The 14,422-nt window shown below is 36.8% G+C and overlaps 1 protein-coding gene across 1 annotated transcript in view; it reads right to left on the bottom strand.

The window, feature by feature from the left end:
- The window catches only part of LOC150083026 (DNA-dependent protein kinase catalytic subunit-like), a 387,849-nt gene that overhangs the window by 212,363 nt on the left and 161,064 nt on the right, over nt 1–14,422 (bottom strand). Inside the window, exon 12 of the mRNA XM_090378359.1 lies at nt 9,936–10,104. Within this exon, the coding sequence (XP_090234485.1) occupies nt 9,936–10,104 (169 nt within the window). The remainder of the gene's footprint in view (nt 1–9,935; nt 10,105–14,422) is intronic.

The raw sequence follows: 14,422 nt of genomic DNA, 5'->3' as shown, positions 1-14,422 counted from the left end.
TTAAGTGTAGTACCACACAGTTGGTACTTTTCTCTCGGGTTACTTTTACCCATATGCAGTACTTTGCATTTGTCAAGGTTAAACTTCAGTTGCCACTTCTTAGCCCATCTGCCCAAATTATCTAGATTCTTTTGCAGTAGCACACTGCCATTACTGTCATTAACAACCCTGCCAACTTTTGTATCATCTGCAAACTTCGACACTAAGCCTGATATACCTTCATCAATATCATTGATAAATATACAAAACAACAGTGGACCCAACACCGAACCCTGTGGGACTCCACTAATAACATTAGTCCATGAAGAGCAGCACCCATTGATTACCACCCTTTTATCCATTGTAGCAACTTAACCTTAATACCATTCTGCTCCAATTTGTACAATAGTCTTCCATGCGCAACAGTGTCAAAAGCTTTCCTGAAATCCAAATATATGATATCAAAATTATTTTTTGCATCCAGTTCCTTTGTAACCACATCATAATAACCAATCAAATTTGTCAGAAGATTTTCCCTTAACAAACCCATGCTCTGTCTGAATTATTGCTGCAGTCTTGTCTAGATGAACCCGCAATGCATCTTTAACCAGTGACTCCATTATTTTACCTGGAACAGAAGTTTAACTAACTGGTCTGTACTCGTGTCACCTTCGATTCCCCCCCCCCTTGTGAATTGAGGATACATTTGCACATCTCCAGTCCATGGGAACCTCCCCTGAGTCCAAGGATGCTCTCATAATTATGGCTAAGGGTTTGCTTAGTTGCTTTGCTGCCTCCTTTAATATAACTGGATAGATCCCATCCACCCCAGGTGCTTTTCTTACGTTTAACTTCAACAATTTCTCCTCAACTTTGCTCTCAGTTATTACAAAATCATTAAGCACCCTGCTACAATTTGATAACCTTCTGCCATTTTCAAACCTTAATAATTCCTCATGTATGAATGTAGATGCAAAATACTCATTCAGTTTGTTTGCTATCTGAGCAGGATCATCAACAGTCGAACCATCGATGTCAAGTGGACCAATCAGATTCATCCCCTTCCTTTTAGACTTTATATAAGTAAAGAAATCCTTGCTGTTTTTCTTAGCATCTTTTGCCAAGGATTTCTCGTAATCTGCCTTCGCCTGCCTAACCTCCTTTGTCACCTGATTACAGACTAGCTTATATCTGCCATAGGCTTCTGAGTCACTTGATAATTTATATGCATCCCATGCATTTTTCTTCTCTGTTACAAGTCTCATTAGTTCATTCGATAACCATTTAGGCCTAAACCTTGAACAATATTTCTTAATAGGTATGAAACTTTTAGTAGCATCCACGATTAATTCCTTGAATGCTTCCCACTTAGAATTTACTGTTGGTAACATCGTCAGTTGATCCCACAGTACAGAATTTAAAAACGTTCTGAGACCACTGTACTCACCTTTATGGAAGCAAAAACCCTTTCCTTTACCCCTGATGGTAATTAAATCTTTAAGTAAATCCGACATTAGTACACAGTGATCACTGCCACCTAGTGTTTATTTTGTTTACTTGTTATACTTATTTTTTTAATATTTCCAGCTTTATTTTACTATATAAAAATTTTAAGTCACATTTCCTGAATGATCGGTGTCAACAAGAATATTGTTTGTAGGAAAGACATTGCTCTGTTAGAAAGGGTGTAGAGGACAAAATCAGTTAACTAAGAATACTAAAGGATATTCTTCTAAAAAAATAAAAATAAAAAATGAATTGGGGGTTCTTTGAATTGGAGTGTCTGGAAGCTACCGAAAAGAAAAAAAAAAAACATTTGCATGTTGGTTTTTTTTCAAATGTATACTGTATAATGTTTGAAAAGGGTTAAGTAAACTAAATGCTGATAACATTTTTACTCTTTCTCAAATGACAAAGGTATTTTTTTTTTCTAAATTTGTCTCCTCATAAGTCATACAAGGGGACATAAATTTATTCTTCAATAGGTGATCTTAATTTTATTCATTTTCCTCTTCTATATTTTAATTTCAGTATGTGACTATTTAGCAAATCAAGTAGACACAACAGCAGTCAATTTTGAAAATTTTATTTCATTCACTATTAACAACTTATTTCATTATCAATTTAATTCATTATTATCAACCTGAAAAAAAGACACTGTATTTTGGTGTTTTTCTTTCTGTTCTTGGCATTCTTTTTCTGTATAGGTGGATTTTATTTTATTATTTTAAAATTTAAGTCACATTTCCTGTCTGATAGGTGTCAACAAGAATACTGCTTTCTATAAAGCATTTAGGGCTGAAGCCTGATACACCATCAGGCATCTCTCATATTGTGGAGTTATACTTCATAACTGTTTTGCCATCATTGCATCAATTGGGTACCTACCCACCCACCGAAGGAGGGCCAAATAGCCCTGAAACGGTGCCGTCTGGGTGGTGGTATCCATCTGAGAATAAGTAACATTAGTCTTCTCCTCAGGTGAAGCGTTATTTATTCGAAGTAGTGCAATATCATGGCAACTTGTTGTGAAGGTATTCACAATATGAGATAACTTAAAACGATGCCGCCTTGCAAATATTTTGTTAATTCAGATTTGACTGTGTATTAATGATGCTATCGCACTTAACTTATACATAGAATACTGCTTTCTTAAAATGAGGTTTCCACACTTGTATGCAGTATTCGAAATGTGGCCTAATCATTTCCTTATACAATGGGATAGTCAGCTTTCTGCCCCAGAAAGCAAGGTTTCAGTATATCACTGACAGAACCCTCATGGACTGATCTACCAGCATACTTTGCATTGCTCAGATAATTTTATGTTAGATTGCAAAAGTATCCTTTTTTTCCTTAATTATCTGTGTCCAGCTTCGTATCACCAGCAAACTTAGACATCAAACCTCAAATACCTACATCAATACCATTAATAAATATTAAAATAGAATGGGACCCTAATACTAACCCCTGCAATACCCATTCATCACATCAGTCCATGAAGAGCAGAGGCCATTTATATTCACCCTTTGTCTCTATTGCCACATTGCTCCAATTTATAAAAAAATTGTACATGTAGTATAGAGTATCAAAGGCTTGAAATCTAAATATATATATATGAAGCCAAAATTATTTCATGATCTATCTTTAAAAAATTGATGCAATGAGTGCCTCATGACTCCACTCATCAAGTTGGTCACACATTACTTCATTATTTGTTAATTCCATTATTTTCATTGGCACGAGATGTGGCCTAATCACATCTCATGCCAATGTGATTAAACTTCCAGGTCTCTAGTTACTCATCTCACCCTTTAAACCATCCTTGTGAATGGGAGATATCTGCAAATCTTCAATTTGTAAAGACTTCAACAAATCTAAAGGAAAATTGAGAGTAGGAGTAGTAATGACTCTGATGAACAACTGTACAGAGTAAAGGAGTAAAATCAGAATGTCTTATAACAGGAGATTTTAAACCCCCAGATATTGAATGAAACTCGAGAGGCAACCAGAGGGAGTAATACATTTGATCTGATTATCAGCACTGAATAGTACATGCATTAAGAATTTACAGATAAAGCAACCACTAGGTGGCACTGATCATAGTATACTGATGTGGGATTTCCTTAAAAATATAACTACCATCAAGGGTAAAGGAAAGGGTTTTTGTTTTCATATAGGGGACTACAGTAGTCTCACACAGGTCTTAAATTCTATGCAGTGGGACCAACTGAATGTTACCAACAGCAAATTATAAATAGGAAGCATTCGAGGAAGTAAACTTGGAAGCTACTAGGCTTTTTGTTACAACTAAAAAATACTGTTCAAGGATTAGGCATAAATGGGTGTCAGATAAACTAATGAGACACGTAGCAGAGAAGAAAAATGCATGGGATGTAGATACCATATTTCTTCGATTCTAAGACCCACTTTTTAACCCCTGTAAACGTCTCTAAAAATGGGGTGGGTCTTAGAATCTATGGCATCTTACAATCACAGTTTTTTCAAATTTATTCGTGCTTTGCACAGCACCACATGTTTTGTTTTTACGTGGAAACCCCGCCTCCAAGTTTGACCGTTATTGCAATCTCCAATGGAATATTGTGGTGTGGGCAATTTCACGTGATTTCGAAATGTGAAGTCACTGTTACTTCATTATAGTGGAGCTCACTCAGCAAAAACTAGGAAGTTTTGTTTGTATCTTCAAAAGCAAGTAAGAAATGGGGTTATTGTATTTCATTAATTTTGATCCCTTATTACACATTAAAATGTCAAAAAGATTGCACTACAAGCTGCACTGAAATGAAAAGTTATTGTGTATGCAAAAGAACTGCGGGTCGACATTTTGACTAGTGAAGTAAATGTTCGTCGTTGGAGAAATGATCACAATTCCATATTTTTGTGCAAAGCAACAATCAAGTGCTTTACAGGGCCTCAGAAAGGAAGATTTCCACAAGTCGATGAAGCTGTGATATGTTTTGTAACGGAGACACGTGCAAAAGGATTACCCATCTCTCGACAAGACATGCAATTGAAAACCAGAGAAATGCCAAGTCCCTCGGAGTAGAGAAAATAATTTTTAAAGGCAGTCATGGCTGGTGTGACAGACTCATGCATCGTAGTGGATTATTATTAAGGTGCCAAACATCTATCTACCTGTCAAAAAATTCCTGTAGACTTTCAACCTAAGCTGATTAACTTTCAGCGACAGATGATGAAATTAAGGAAAAAACGAAACTATGAGTTTAGTCAAATTGGAAATGCTGATGAAACCCCAGTCTTCTTCGATATGCCTCTAAATTACACTGTCAATGCTAAAGGTGCTAAAGAAATCAAGATCATAAGCATGGGCTATGAAAAGCAGCCCGCCGATGGTCGTAAGTTGCCACCAAATTTAATTTTAAATCAAGAAACCATATCGAAGAATGAAATTTTCCCGAAAGATGTTATTGTGCATGCACAAAAAAATGGATGGATGTCGGCAGAGCTTATGGAAGACTGGCTAAATGTTGTGCGCAATAGATGTCCTGGAAATCTTCATAACCCAACTAGCATGCTAGTACTTGATGAATTTCGTGGACATTTGTCTGAACAAATCAAAAATAAAATCGTGCAAAAACGTGGTGACTCAGTTTTGATTCCTGGTGGCATGACTAGCCAACTGCAGCCACTCGAGGTTTCAATCAACAAACCATTTATGGATTACTTGATAAAGGAATATGAATTCTGGCTGTTGACCAACAACCTTCCATGACACCTTCCGGAAAAATTAAGAAAGCGCCAGCATCAAAATTGGCAGAATGGATATCAATAGCTTGGAAGCTGATCCCAGAAAGAATAGGCAAGCACTCATTTAAAAAATGTTGCATCACCAATGCTCTTGATGGCTCAGAAGATGATATATTATAGGATAATGAAGATAACAATGGCTCAGAAGAATCTGACTCTGAATGTGAAGTAGACTGTGATATTGATTCAGATGCAGATATCAATGGCTCAGAAGAAAGTGATGAATAACCTACCTACTGAAAAATACCAGTAATATTGTTGTTAGTAGATTGAATTCTATTATAATAAAAATATTTGTTAGATTTATTTTAGCATTTTATTTTATTTTATTTTCTTAGAATCAAATCTTTTTTTTTCTGAAATTAAGGTAATAAAATTAAGGTGCGTCTTACAATCGATGGCGTCTTACAATCGAAGAGATACGGTAAATTATTAGGAGGCAGAGATGCCAATGGTAGATATGAGATAATCTGTAATCAAGTCACAAACGAGGTTATGTTGTTGTTATTTGGTTTTTAGGAGCATTAGCAACTAAGGCCATATTGCTCCGGGGATATGCGGTGGTCATTCCCTGACCTTTCCGCATCCTCCGTATTTGGTGGTCACGGGTTCGAACCCCAGTCTAATCAAGAACACAAACGAGGTTATGCAGGCAAAGGAAGATTAAGAAAAAAAACTTTGGCAAAGGAAAACAGTAAACACTTCTTTACTTATGTAAACTCTAGAAGGAATGGGATGAATCAGATTGGTCCACTTGATATCAATGTTTCAACTGTTGACAATTCTGCTCAGGTAACTAACAAACTGAATTAGTATTTTGCATCTACATTCACACATCAGGAATTATTTAGGGAAGGGAATACCAGAAGTTCATCAAACTCTAACAGTGATCTAAAGGATTTTGTAATAACTGAGACCAAGTGGAGCGGAAATTGTTGAAGTTAAACAAACGAAAGGCACCTAAGGTGGACAGGATCTATCCAGTTATATTAAAGGAGGCAGCAAACAAAGTAAAGAAACCCTTAGCCATTATTATGAGAGAATCTCTGGATTCATGTGAGGTCCCCAGGGACTAAAGATGTGCAAGCGTATCCCTAATTCACAAAGGGGTTCACAAAAGGTGACTTAAGTAATTACAGATCTGTTTGTTTAAGTTCTGTTCTGGGGAAAATAATGGAGTCACTGGTTAAAGCAGCACTGCAGGACTACCTAGACAAGACAGCAATTATAGTTCAGATACAGCATGGGTTAAGGAAAAATTTTGCTTGACCAATTTGACTGGATACTATGACGCAAAAAAATAATTTTGATAATACAAAGGGTACTAGGAAAGTTTTGCAATACAGCTTTGTTTATTTAATTTTTTCAAAGTAATTTCCTCTACATTCAATACACCTCTCCATCCTCCGAAACCAATCTTTAAACCAGTTCTGCCAAATTTCACTAGGGAGTAAAGCACACTCGTTGTCCCAAGCCCGTAGAAGGTCCTCATCACTGGAAAACCGCCTCCCTTTTAGCTTCATTTTCACATGCGGGAACATTGCAAAGTCGCAGGGAGCAAGGTCTGGACTGTAGGGAGGGTGCTCGAGAAGTTTCAGTCCTGTCGTGGTCAAATATTCGGTGCAGGCTTTGGCGCGGTGAGCTGGAGCATTTTCGTGATGGAGGTACCAGGTGTCCATTCTTGACTTTGGCCGCAGGTTCTTCATAGATCAAATGACTTTAGGCAGGCATTGTTCAGTATACCACTTAGCTGTGACTGTCTTCTGCGTGTCCAAAATGACACGTTCCACAATTCCACTCGATTTGAAAAATACAACTATCATTTTCTTCTTTACAGATCGGGATTTTCTGACAATTACGGGTGTGTCGTCATCATCAAAGACCCAAACTTTGTTTTGAGCCTTGGTCGGCAGATCGTAATAGTACAGCCAAGTCTCGTCACCTGTCACGATGTTGTTCACATACCGAGATTGTCCCTTATCAAATTTTTTAACATCTCCCGGCACCAAGTCACACGTCGTGTCATCTGCTCTTCAGTCAGTTGATGCGGCACCCAGAGAGAACAAAGTTTCTTCACGTGCAAATGATCTTGCAGAATCGAACGAATTGCTGGTGCATTTAGGCCCAAAGTATCCTCTATCTGTTGGTAGGTCACTCGCCTGTTTTCGTCAAGCATTTTCCTCACAGCAGTAACGTTTTCCTCCGTAACTGACGTTCGTGGCCTTCCCGGCCTCTGAGAATGCTCCAGAGTGAAATTTCCCCTTTGGAATTCTCTATACCACCTGAATATCGTTGTACGATGTGGACAATCATCATCTAGTGCAAGAGTCATTTCTTTTAAGCACTGGTCTATGGTTAAACCATGCACGAAATTATACCGCAAAACTGTCCTTATCTCATTTCGTGACCACGATGCCATCGCAAGCACTTTACACTCTCACTACTAATGAATAACTGAGCCCATCGACTTGGCGCAGCGGCTACTATGCACGTATGAACATGTCTCAACATGCAGCAACAAGCAGCTTCCTGTGATTCATTGTTGCGTCATATTGCAAAACTTTCCTAGTACCCTTTGTACATACATGGATTTCAAGAAAGCTTTTGATATTGTTGCACATAATAGGCTGCTATACAAATTAGAGCAGTGTAGCAATAAGGACAAGTTACTGCTATGGATGAAGGGTTGCTTTTAGTGAAAGAACACAGAGTTGTTATCAATGGACACTGCTTTTCTTGGACTGATGTTATCTGGGGTTCATCAGGTTTTGTGTTGAGCCCATTCCAAGTTTTCAGAAGTTAAAATTTTTGCTATATAACTAAGCTGTTTATTTCTCTAAAAGGCCATTTTTATAATCAAAATTGCACTACACTTTCATCACTTCATATGTTCCATTATAATAATCAATTTTAAATGCTTTTGTGATATTTTTCTAAAGCACGTTTCTGGAGGTCACTACCATAAAATAATTTGCACATTCCATTTTATTGAGCTTTTCTGTTAGTGCATCTAATTATAAATTGGTAGTAAATGCAATCTAGTTGCATTTGCGATAATCCAGATAACTGGAATTGTTTGGGTTTTTATGTTATTATGGTGAAATGTGTTTCCCCTTCACTGAAATCTTCGATCATATAAAAAATATAAATTTTTAAATCTTCTCTTCATTCAAATTTACTTATTATAATAGTGTGAAGGGAAAGGGACCAATGGAAAGTGCAACTGCTGCCAGGAAATGAAACAAAATTTATTTAGAAATTAAAATGATTAATTAAGAGTTACGAAGCAGGACAAAGTTTGTCATCTATTGCACGGAATTAGGTCTCGCTGCTTCAACAGTGAATACTATTTTAACGTAAAGTGCACATATAAAAGAACATGTTAATGGATCAACGCATTTAAGTTCAACAGTGATCACAAAACAGTGTTCAGTTGCTATCGAAGGTGGAAAAGCTATTAATAATATGGACAGAAAATCAGATTCAAAAGTGAGTGCCCCTGAATCCAATAGCTATTCAAGCAAGAAGTATTTATGAAGATATTAAGGATAAGTACGGCAAACCCCATGCCAAGTTTGTGGAAAGCAATAGGTAGTTTAATAGGTTCAAGCATTGCACTAGTTTCCACAACATTAAAGTATGCAGTGAAGTCACCACTGATGATTCTGCAGCTGTAGAGAAATTTTGTGATGTGTTGGGAAAAAAAACTCTTCTAAATCTCTACAGCCCTCACCTTATGCAGTGGCGTACCTATCAGCTGGAGAGTTATTTTGGCAACGTTGCTTGAAAGGTAAAACTTCTGACATTATGCTTGTCTCCTTTCTCTTTTTGTAATTTTGAAATATTTGTAATTTTTCCTGCATATGAGATAAAAAATTGAATAATTCCATTTACATGTTCATTGAAAATTTCTTTTTGCTTCAATCAAATTCAGCATGAGTAGTTGTGAGTGCTGTATAAGCATTTTGGGAAATTCCGACTTACGTAAAATTTGACTTACGTGGAGTTACGCAAACCTTACATAAGTCGGGGAGTGGCTGTAAACTGTTATAAAAAATTCTAGAACTGGGGTCATAAATTCAAATTATAGGGCTTGAGGCTTAAATTAGAGTGTAGGAAGTTTTATTTCAGCCAGTGAGTCGGTGATTGCTGGAAAAAGTTGTCCTTGCAGGTAGTTGAGGATGATAGTTTGAATAAATTTAAAGGCCGACTGGATACTTACGTGTGTGAGGAGGGAAGCATATAATTTGTGTTTTCTTATCTACTTCGTTTGGGGTTTTTTTTTTTTTTTTTTTTCTGCTAGTGCAGCAAAAGCCTGTTGCTTCCTCGCACTATACAGCAAATACTGTTACTTGATATGTTTAGTAAATATATTTTCTTATCTTAGTTAAGGAGAAAACATTTATTCCTTGATATATGAAGTACAAATAAGTAGTGCTGATTTTCCTAACTTCAACACTCATTCCTGGGTTAAACTATACCTTAAAAAAATGTTACTAATTTTAGAATGGCTGGAGTAATTTGCAAAGTGGGTGGCTCTCTACACTATTCATGATATTTTTAAATGCCATGAGATGTTTATACAAAAAAATATTTACAGAGATTTATGTATTACATATTATGGTTAAAAATGTGGTTTTAAGTATTTATTAAAATGTTTCCATACATACCTTACTGGGATTTTCCTGAAAAATAAATGTCGTATAGAATTTTTCTGCTGTTTGAGTACAAGAAACAACAGCAATTACAGTATTATAAGCAGCACAGTGATACTTTCTGCGGAGATCGAGCAGTAGTTCTTCACCACGCATATCTTCCTTTCTGGCAGAGTGAGAAAACCTAGGAAGTAATTTTTAAGAAAGTAATTCAATTATCATAATTAATAAAAATGAATTTGTGAAGATCAAATTTCTTTATTCTATCTCTATTTCAGCAAAAAAGTAGTTATGGTTAAAAAAAACATATTCATATATCTTAAATATTTACTTTAACACATAACAAGGTATATTTAATTCATCTGTATGTCATATGACCTTTATCTTATGTGTATGTTGTGGTCAGGTTTGATTAGTTTGAAAATAAACAGAAGCAGTATGTTGTAGTTCAAATTTCCTCCAAGAAATGTGTTTTTTTTTTTTTTTTTTTTTTTTTGTAGTTGTTGGTGCATCGGCTTCTGTGGCCATAATGCACCTCCCAAGGTTTTTGCAGTACTTTGATCCAAGCCTGAGGCGGGATTCGAACCCGCGACCTTTGGGTTGCTAAGCAGGTACTTTACCCACCCGGCTATCCCAGTCGGCTCCAAGAAATGGTGGTACAGAGATTGTCCAGTAGGCTGATAGGTTTCAAGTAAATCAGTTTCATTAGTAGAATTAATGTTTTGTGTCATGATTTTGCAATAGAGCAACGATGAATATCAGATTTTGATTTTGACTGGGAAACGCTGCAACAGAAATGTATAAAAAGTTAAAAATTGTTTATGGTAATGAAATATTAAGCCGCACCACTGTGTTTGAATAGTATACGTGGTTGAAAGATGGAAATGATGATGGTTGCAAAGATTCAAGAAGTGGGCATCCATCAACCTCTCAAAATGAGAATAGAGCTGAAAAATTTGGGATGTGGGAAGAGACCATCGTTTGACCCTCAGAATGATGGCTGATGAATTTGATGTGAATAAGGAGACGAGTTGTCAAATTCTGAATGAGGATTTAGGAAAATGGAGAGTTTGTGGAAATTTGTGCCTAATATACTCGAAATTAACGAGAAGCAACAACGAATCTCATCAAGACTTCATTCAGACTTGTCAAGACAGTCCTAATTTCCATGAGTGTATTGTCACTGTAGATGAGTTTGGGTGTTTCAGTATGACTTAGGAATGAAGCATCAAAACACGCAGTGAATGTCAAATCCAAGACCCAAAAAAGTTTTGTTTACAGAAGTCAAGGATTAAAACAATCTTGATCATGTTTTTCAACAAACGGTGAGATGCACAAGGAATTTGTACATGAAGGGGAAGAGTCAATGAGACATTCTACATACAGGTAACTCAAAGACTACTAAAATGCATGTCCTGAGTGAGGTTGCAATATGAGAGAAAGGCAGCTGGTCCTTGTTGCATGACAATGCCCCCACCCATTCTAAACTTTTTGTGAAGTAATGAAACAATGCATTGCACAGACCAACCATCCACTCTATTCTCAATAATCTGACACCAGCAGACTTCTTCGTCAGTGCAAAGGCAACAACTTCTCTCAAAGGAAATTTCTTTCCTTTGAGAGCAGTTTTCAAAATGTTGAGGACATAAATAAAAATGTAACCAACAAACTAAATATTATCTCTTTGGATGCCTTCAGTGACTTTTTACAGAAACTTTAGAACACTGTAAAAGTGCATTCAAACAGGCGACTAAACACCATTTTTGAGCTCTTTCATTACATTCTTTTTTACTGCACAAGTCTGCTGTACCTCATATATACAGTTTTCCAAAAGTACGTGCAATAAATTTTGAGACTGATTCTAAGATTTAAAATAAAAAATAAATAAATTAAAACATGTGTTCTAATAAATATCTGAATGTTAAAATAAATGCTATTGAGTTTTTAATGTTAAAATATAATAAAAATAATCAGACTATATTTAATAAGAAAAAACATTTCACTAGGTATATAATTAGGTATTCTTGTGTTTTTTTTTGTTGTCTTACTTTTTACTATTTGAAATTCCACAGCCATTTTTTAAAATTCAAACATTTAAAATTCCTTGCTCTCTAACTGTTCAGAATTGGACATATTTTCATATGACCTGCTTTTTTCTTATTTTCAACCCTAAAATACACAGAATGACTACAGAATATAGAATTTTACATATGCTTTTGAAACACCCTGTATATACACAGGCCTATTAATATAACTACATCACAAAACATTTATGAGGTGTAGTATGCTAAAAGGCATTTTAAAACTATATATTGGCACTTTGTTCTGAATCTTCCAACATCTGCGTGCTCTGATGTTGGCATTCAGCATATGTATGTGTACATAAATATATATGTATGTGTGTGAATATATATATATATCAAAAATAAATAAATAAATATATACACTGATGATCCAAAACATTATGGCCACCTACCTAATACGATGTTGGTCCTCACAGTGCAGCCAAAACAGCTTGTACCTGGCGAGGCATGGAAGCTACAAGATTTCTAAATGTGTCTGGTTGTGTTGGTATCTTTATGTCAAGGATGTTGGATTTTTTTTTTTTTTTTTTTGTTTAGAAATCGCAAAAATGATGGGCAAACGCACAAGTTGTGCTTTCAAATTAAACAAAAACTTGAAACTATTCAAAAGTTCGAAAATGGTGCATCCGTTAAATCTCTAAAGAACCATTATAATATCGGTGACCAAACCATACGCAACATTGTAAAAAATAAAGGGAAGCTATTCGATTTAAAATCGCCATCATAAAAATTAAAAAGAAGCATTGTATTGGACGCGAGTAATAAGTGTTAAGTTTTTTTTCTGTGATTAACCGTAACTGAATCACCAGCAGATCCTTTAACTCCCATAAGGTCCATGGTTGAGATGCAACAGATCAGAGTTGCTGTTCCAACACAAACAACAGATGCTCGATGGGATTGATGTCTGGGGAATTTGGAGGCCAGGGCAATACCTGGAATGTTCAGTGAACCAGACCAGTCTCGAACAATCTTCCTCCTGTTCCATGAACCAGTCTCAAACAATCCGGGTGGTGTGGCATAGCGCATTATCCTGCTGAAAGACGGCACCACCAGAGGGCGAAGACTGCCATGAAAGAGTGTACCTGGTCAGCAAATATGTTTAGGTAGAGGGTAGATGTCAGAGTGCCTGGCACATGGATGACTGGACTCAGGATATCCCAGAAGAATATTGCCCAAAGCATGAAACTGCTGCCACCAGCTTGTTTTCGTCCAGACATCACATTACTTGGGTAAATGGCACACACGTATCCAGCCGTCCACATGGTGCAACAGGAAATATGATACACTGGACCAGAAGACCTTCTTCCAATCACTCAAGGTCCATTTTCGATGCTTGCATGCCCATTGTAGGTGCTGTCACTGGTGAATCGTGGTTAGCATGGTTACTCGGATCGGCCTGCGGCTACGCAGCCCCATTTTCAGCAAGGTTTGATGTACTGCATGTTGTGACACGTTACTCCCATCACCAGCATTCCAATTACTGGTGAGTTGCACCATTTTTGCCCTTCTGTTGCCACATACCATCCAGGAGAGCCTTCACTCACCTCGAGCACTGATGAGCCGTGGTCGTCCAACATCTTGCCAGCAGTTCGTGGGTTTCCCCTCCATGAACCACTTTTGGTAGGTATTAACCATGGCTGACCGTGTGCGTACCATGCCATTTCGGATATGCTCTGACCCAGTCGTCTGGCCATTACAACTTGGCCTTTGTCAAACTCACTTAAATCCACTGCCTTTCCCATCTGAAGAACAGGAGCAACACTGATTTTCAGAGTTCAGTATCATATGTTTTTTATACCATGTCCCGACCTGCGTACATGCCGTAGTTCACCTGCAGTTGCTTCGATTTGCATAGTGACTTGGTGGTCATTTTTTTTGGCTCATCGGTGTATATATGTATATCGGGGGCATATATTCAGGGGGTGCTAGGTGTGCCGGGCACACCCATTGAATCGCAATGTCGCCGATATTATATTTTTGTATTCTTCTGTAAAAGACTTCCCTAATTGTTTGCTGGCTTTGTGTGATTCCTAAATATAATTATGCCTTGTGCATTTCAAATTTAAATAATATTTTTAGATAAAATTTATAGCTTTTTTGTCCATATTTACAATGGGAAACAGTGTTGACGATATACTGAATGTCCTGTTTTCTGCCAGAGATTTTGCAGATTGTATGAACTTAGTCAAAGAAGGTAAGCCTCATCCTCCTCTTCCAAATTTACTGTGCATGCACAAAGATTGAAAAACTGAGTACACGAGACAATTCTCTGTTTCACAGTACAATACAGTAGAATGGTTAACTGGACGTGAAGTGTGATCAAGACTTTTTTGTTGGTCTTGTTTATTATTCTCCAAAGAGAAAGGTGTTTGGAATAAGAATGTGTATTCCGATCTCAATCATTTAGACGGAGCAGAG

The sequence above is a fragment of the Mastigoproctus giganteus genome, chromosome 7 (assembly GCF_048544385.1).
Source record: "Mastigoproctus giganteus isolate SK-2022 chromosome 7, ASM4854438v1, whole genome shotgun sequence".
Lineage (NCBI taxonomy): Eukaryota > Metazoa > Arthropoda > Arachnida > Uropygi > Thelyphonidae > Mastigoproctus > Mastigoproctus giganteus.
Note: the sequence above shows the minus strand (reverse complement) of the source record. Positions and strands in the feature narration are given on the sequence as shown.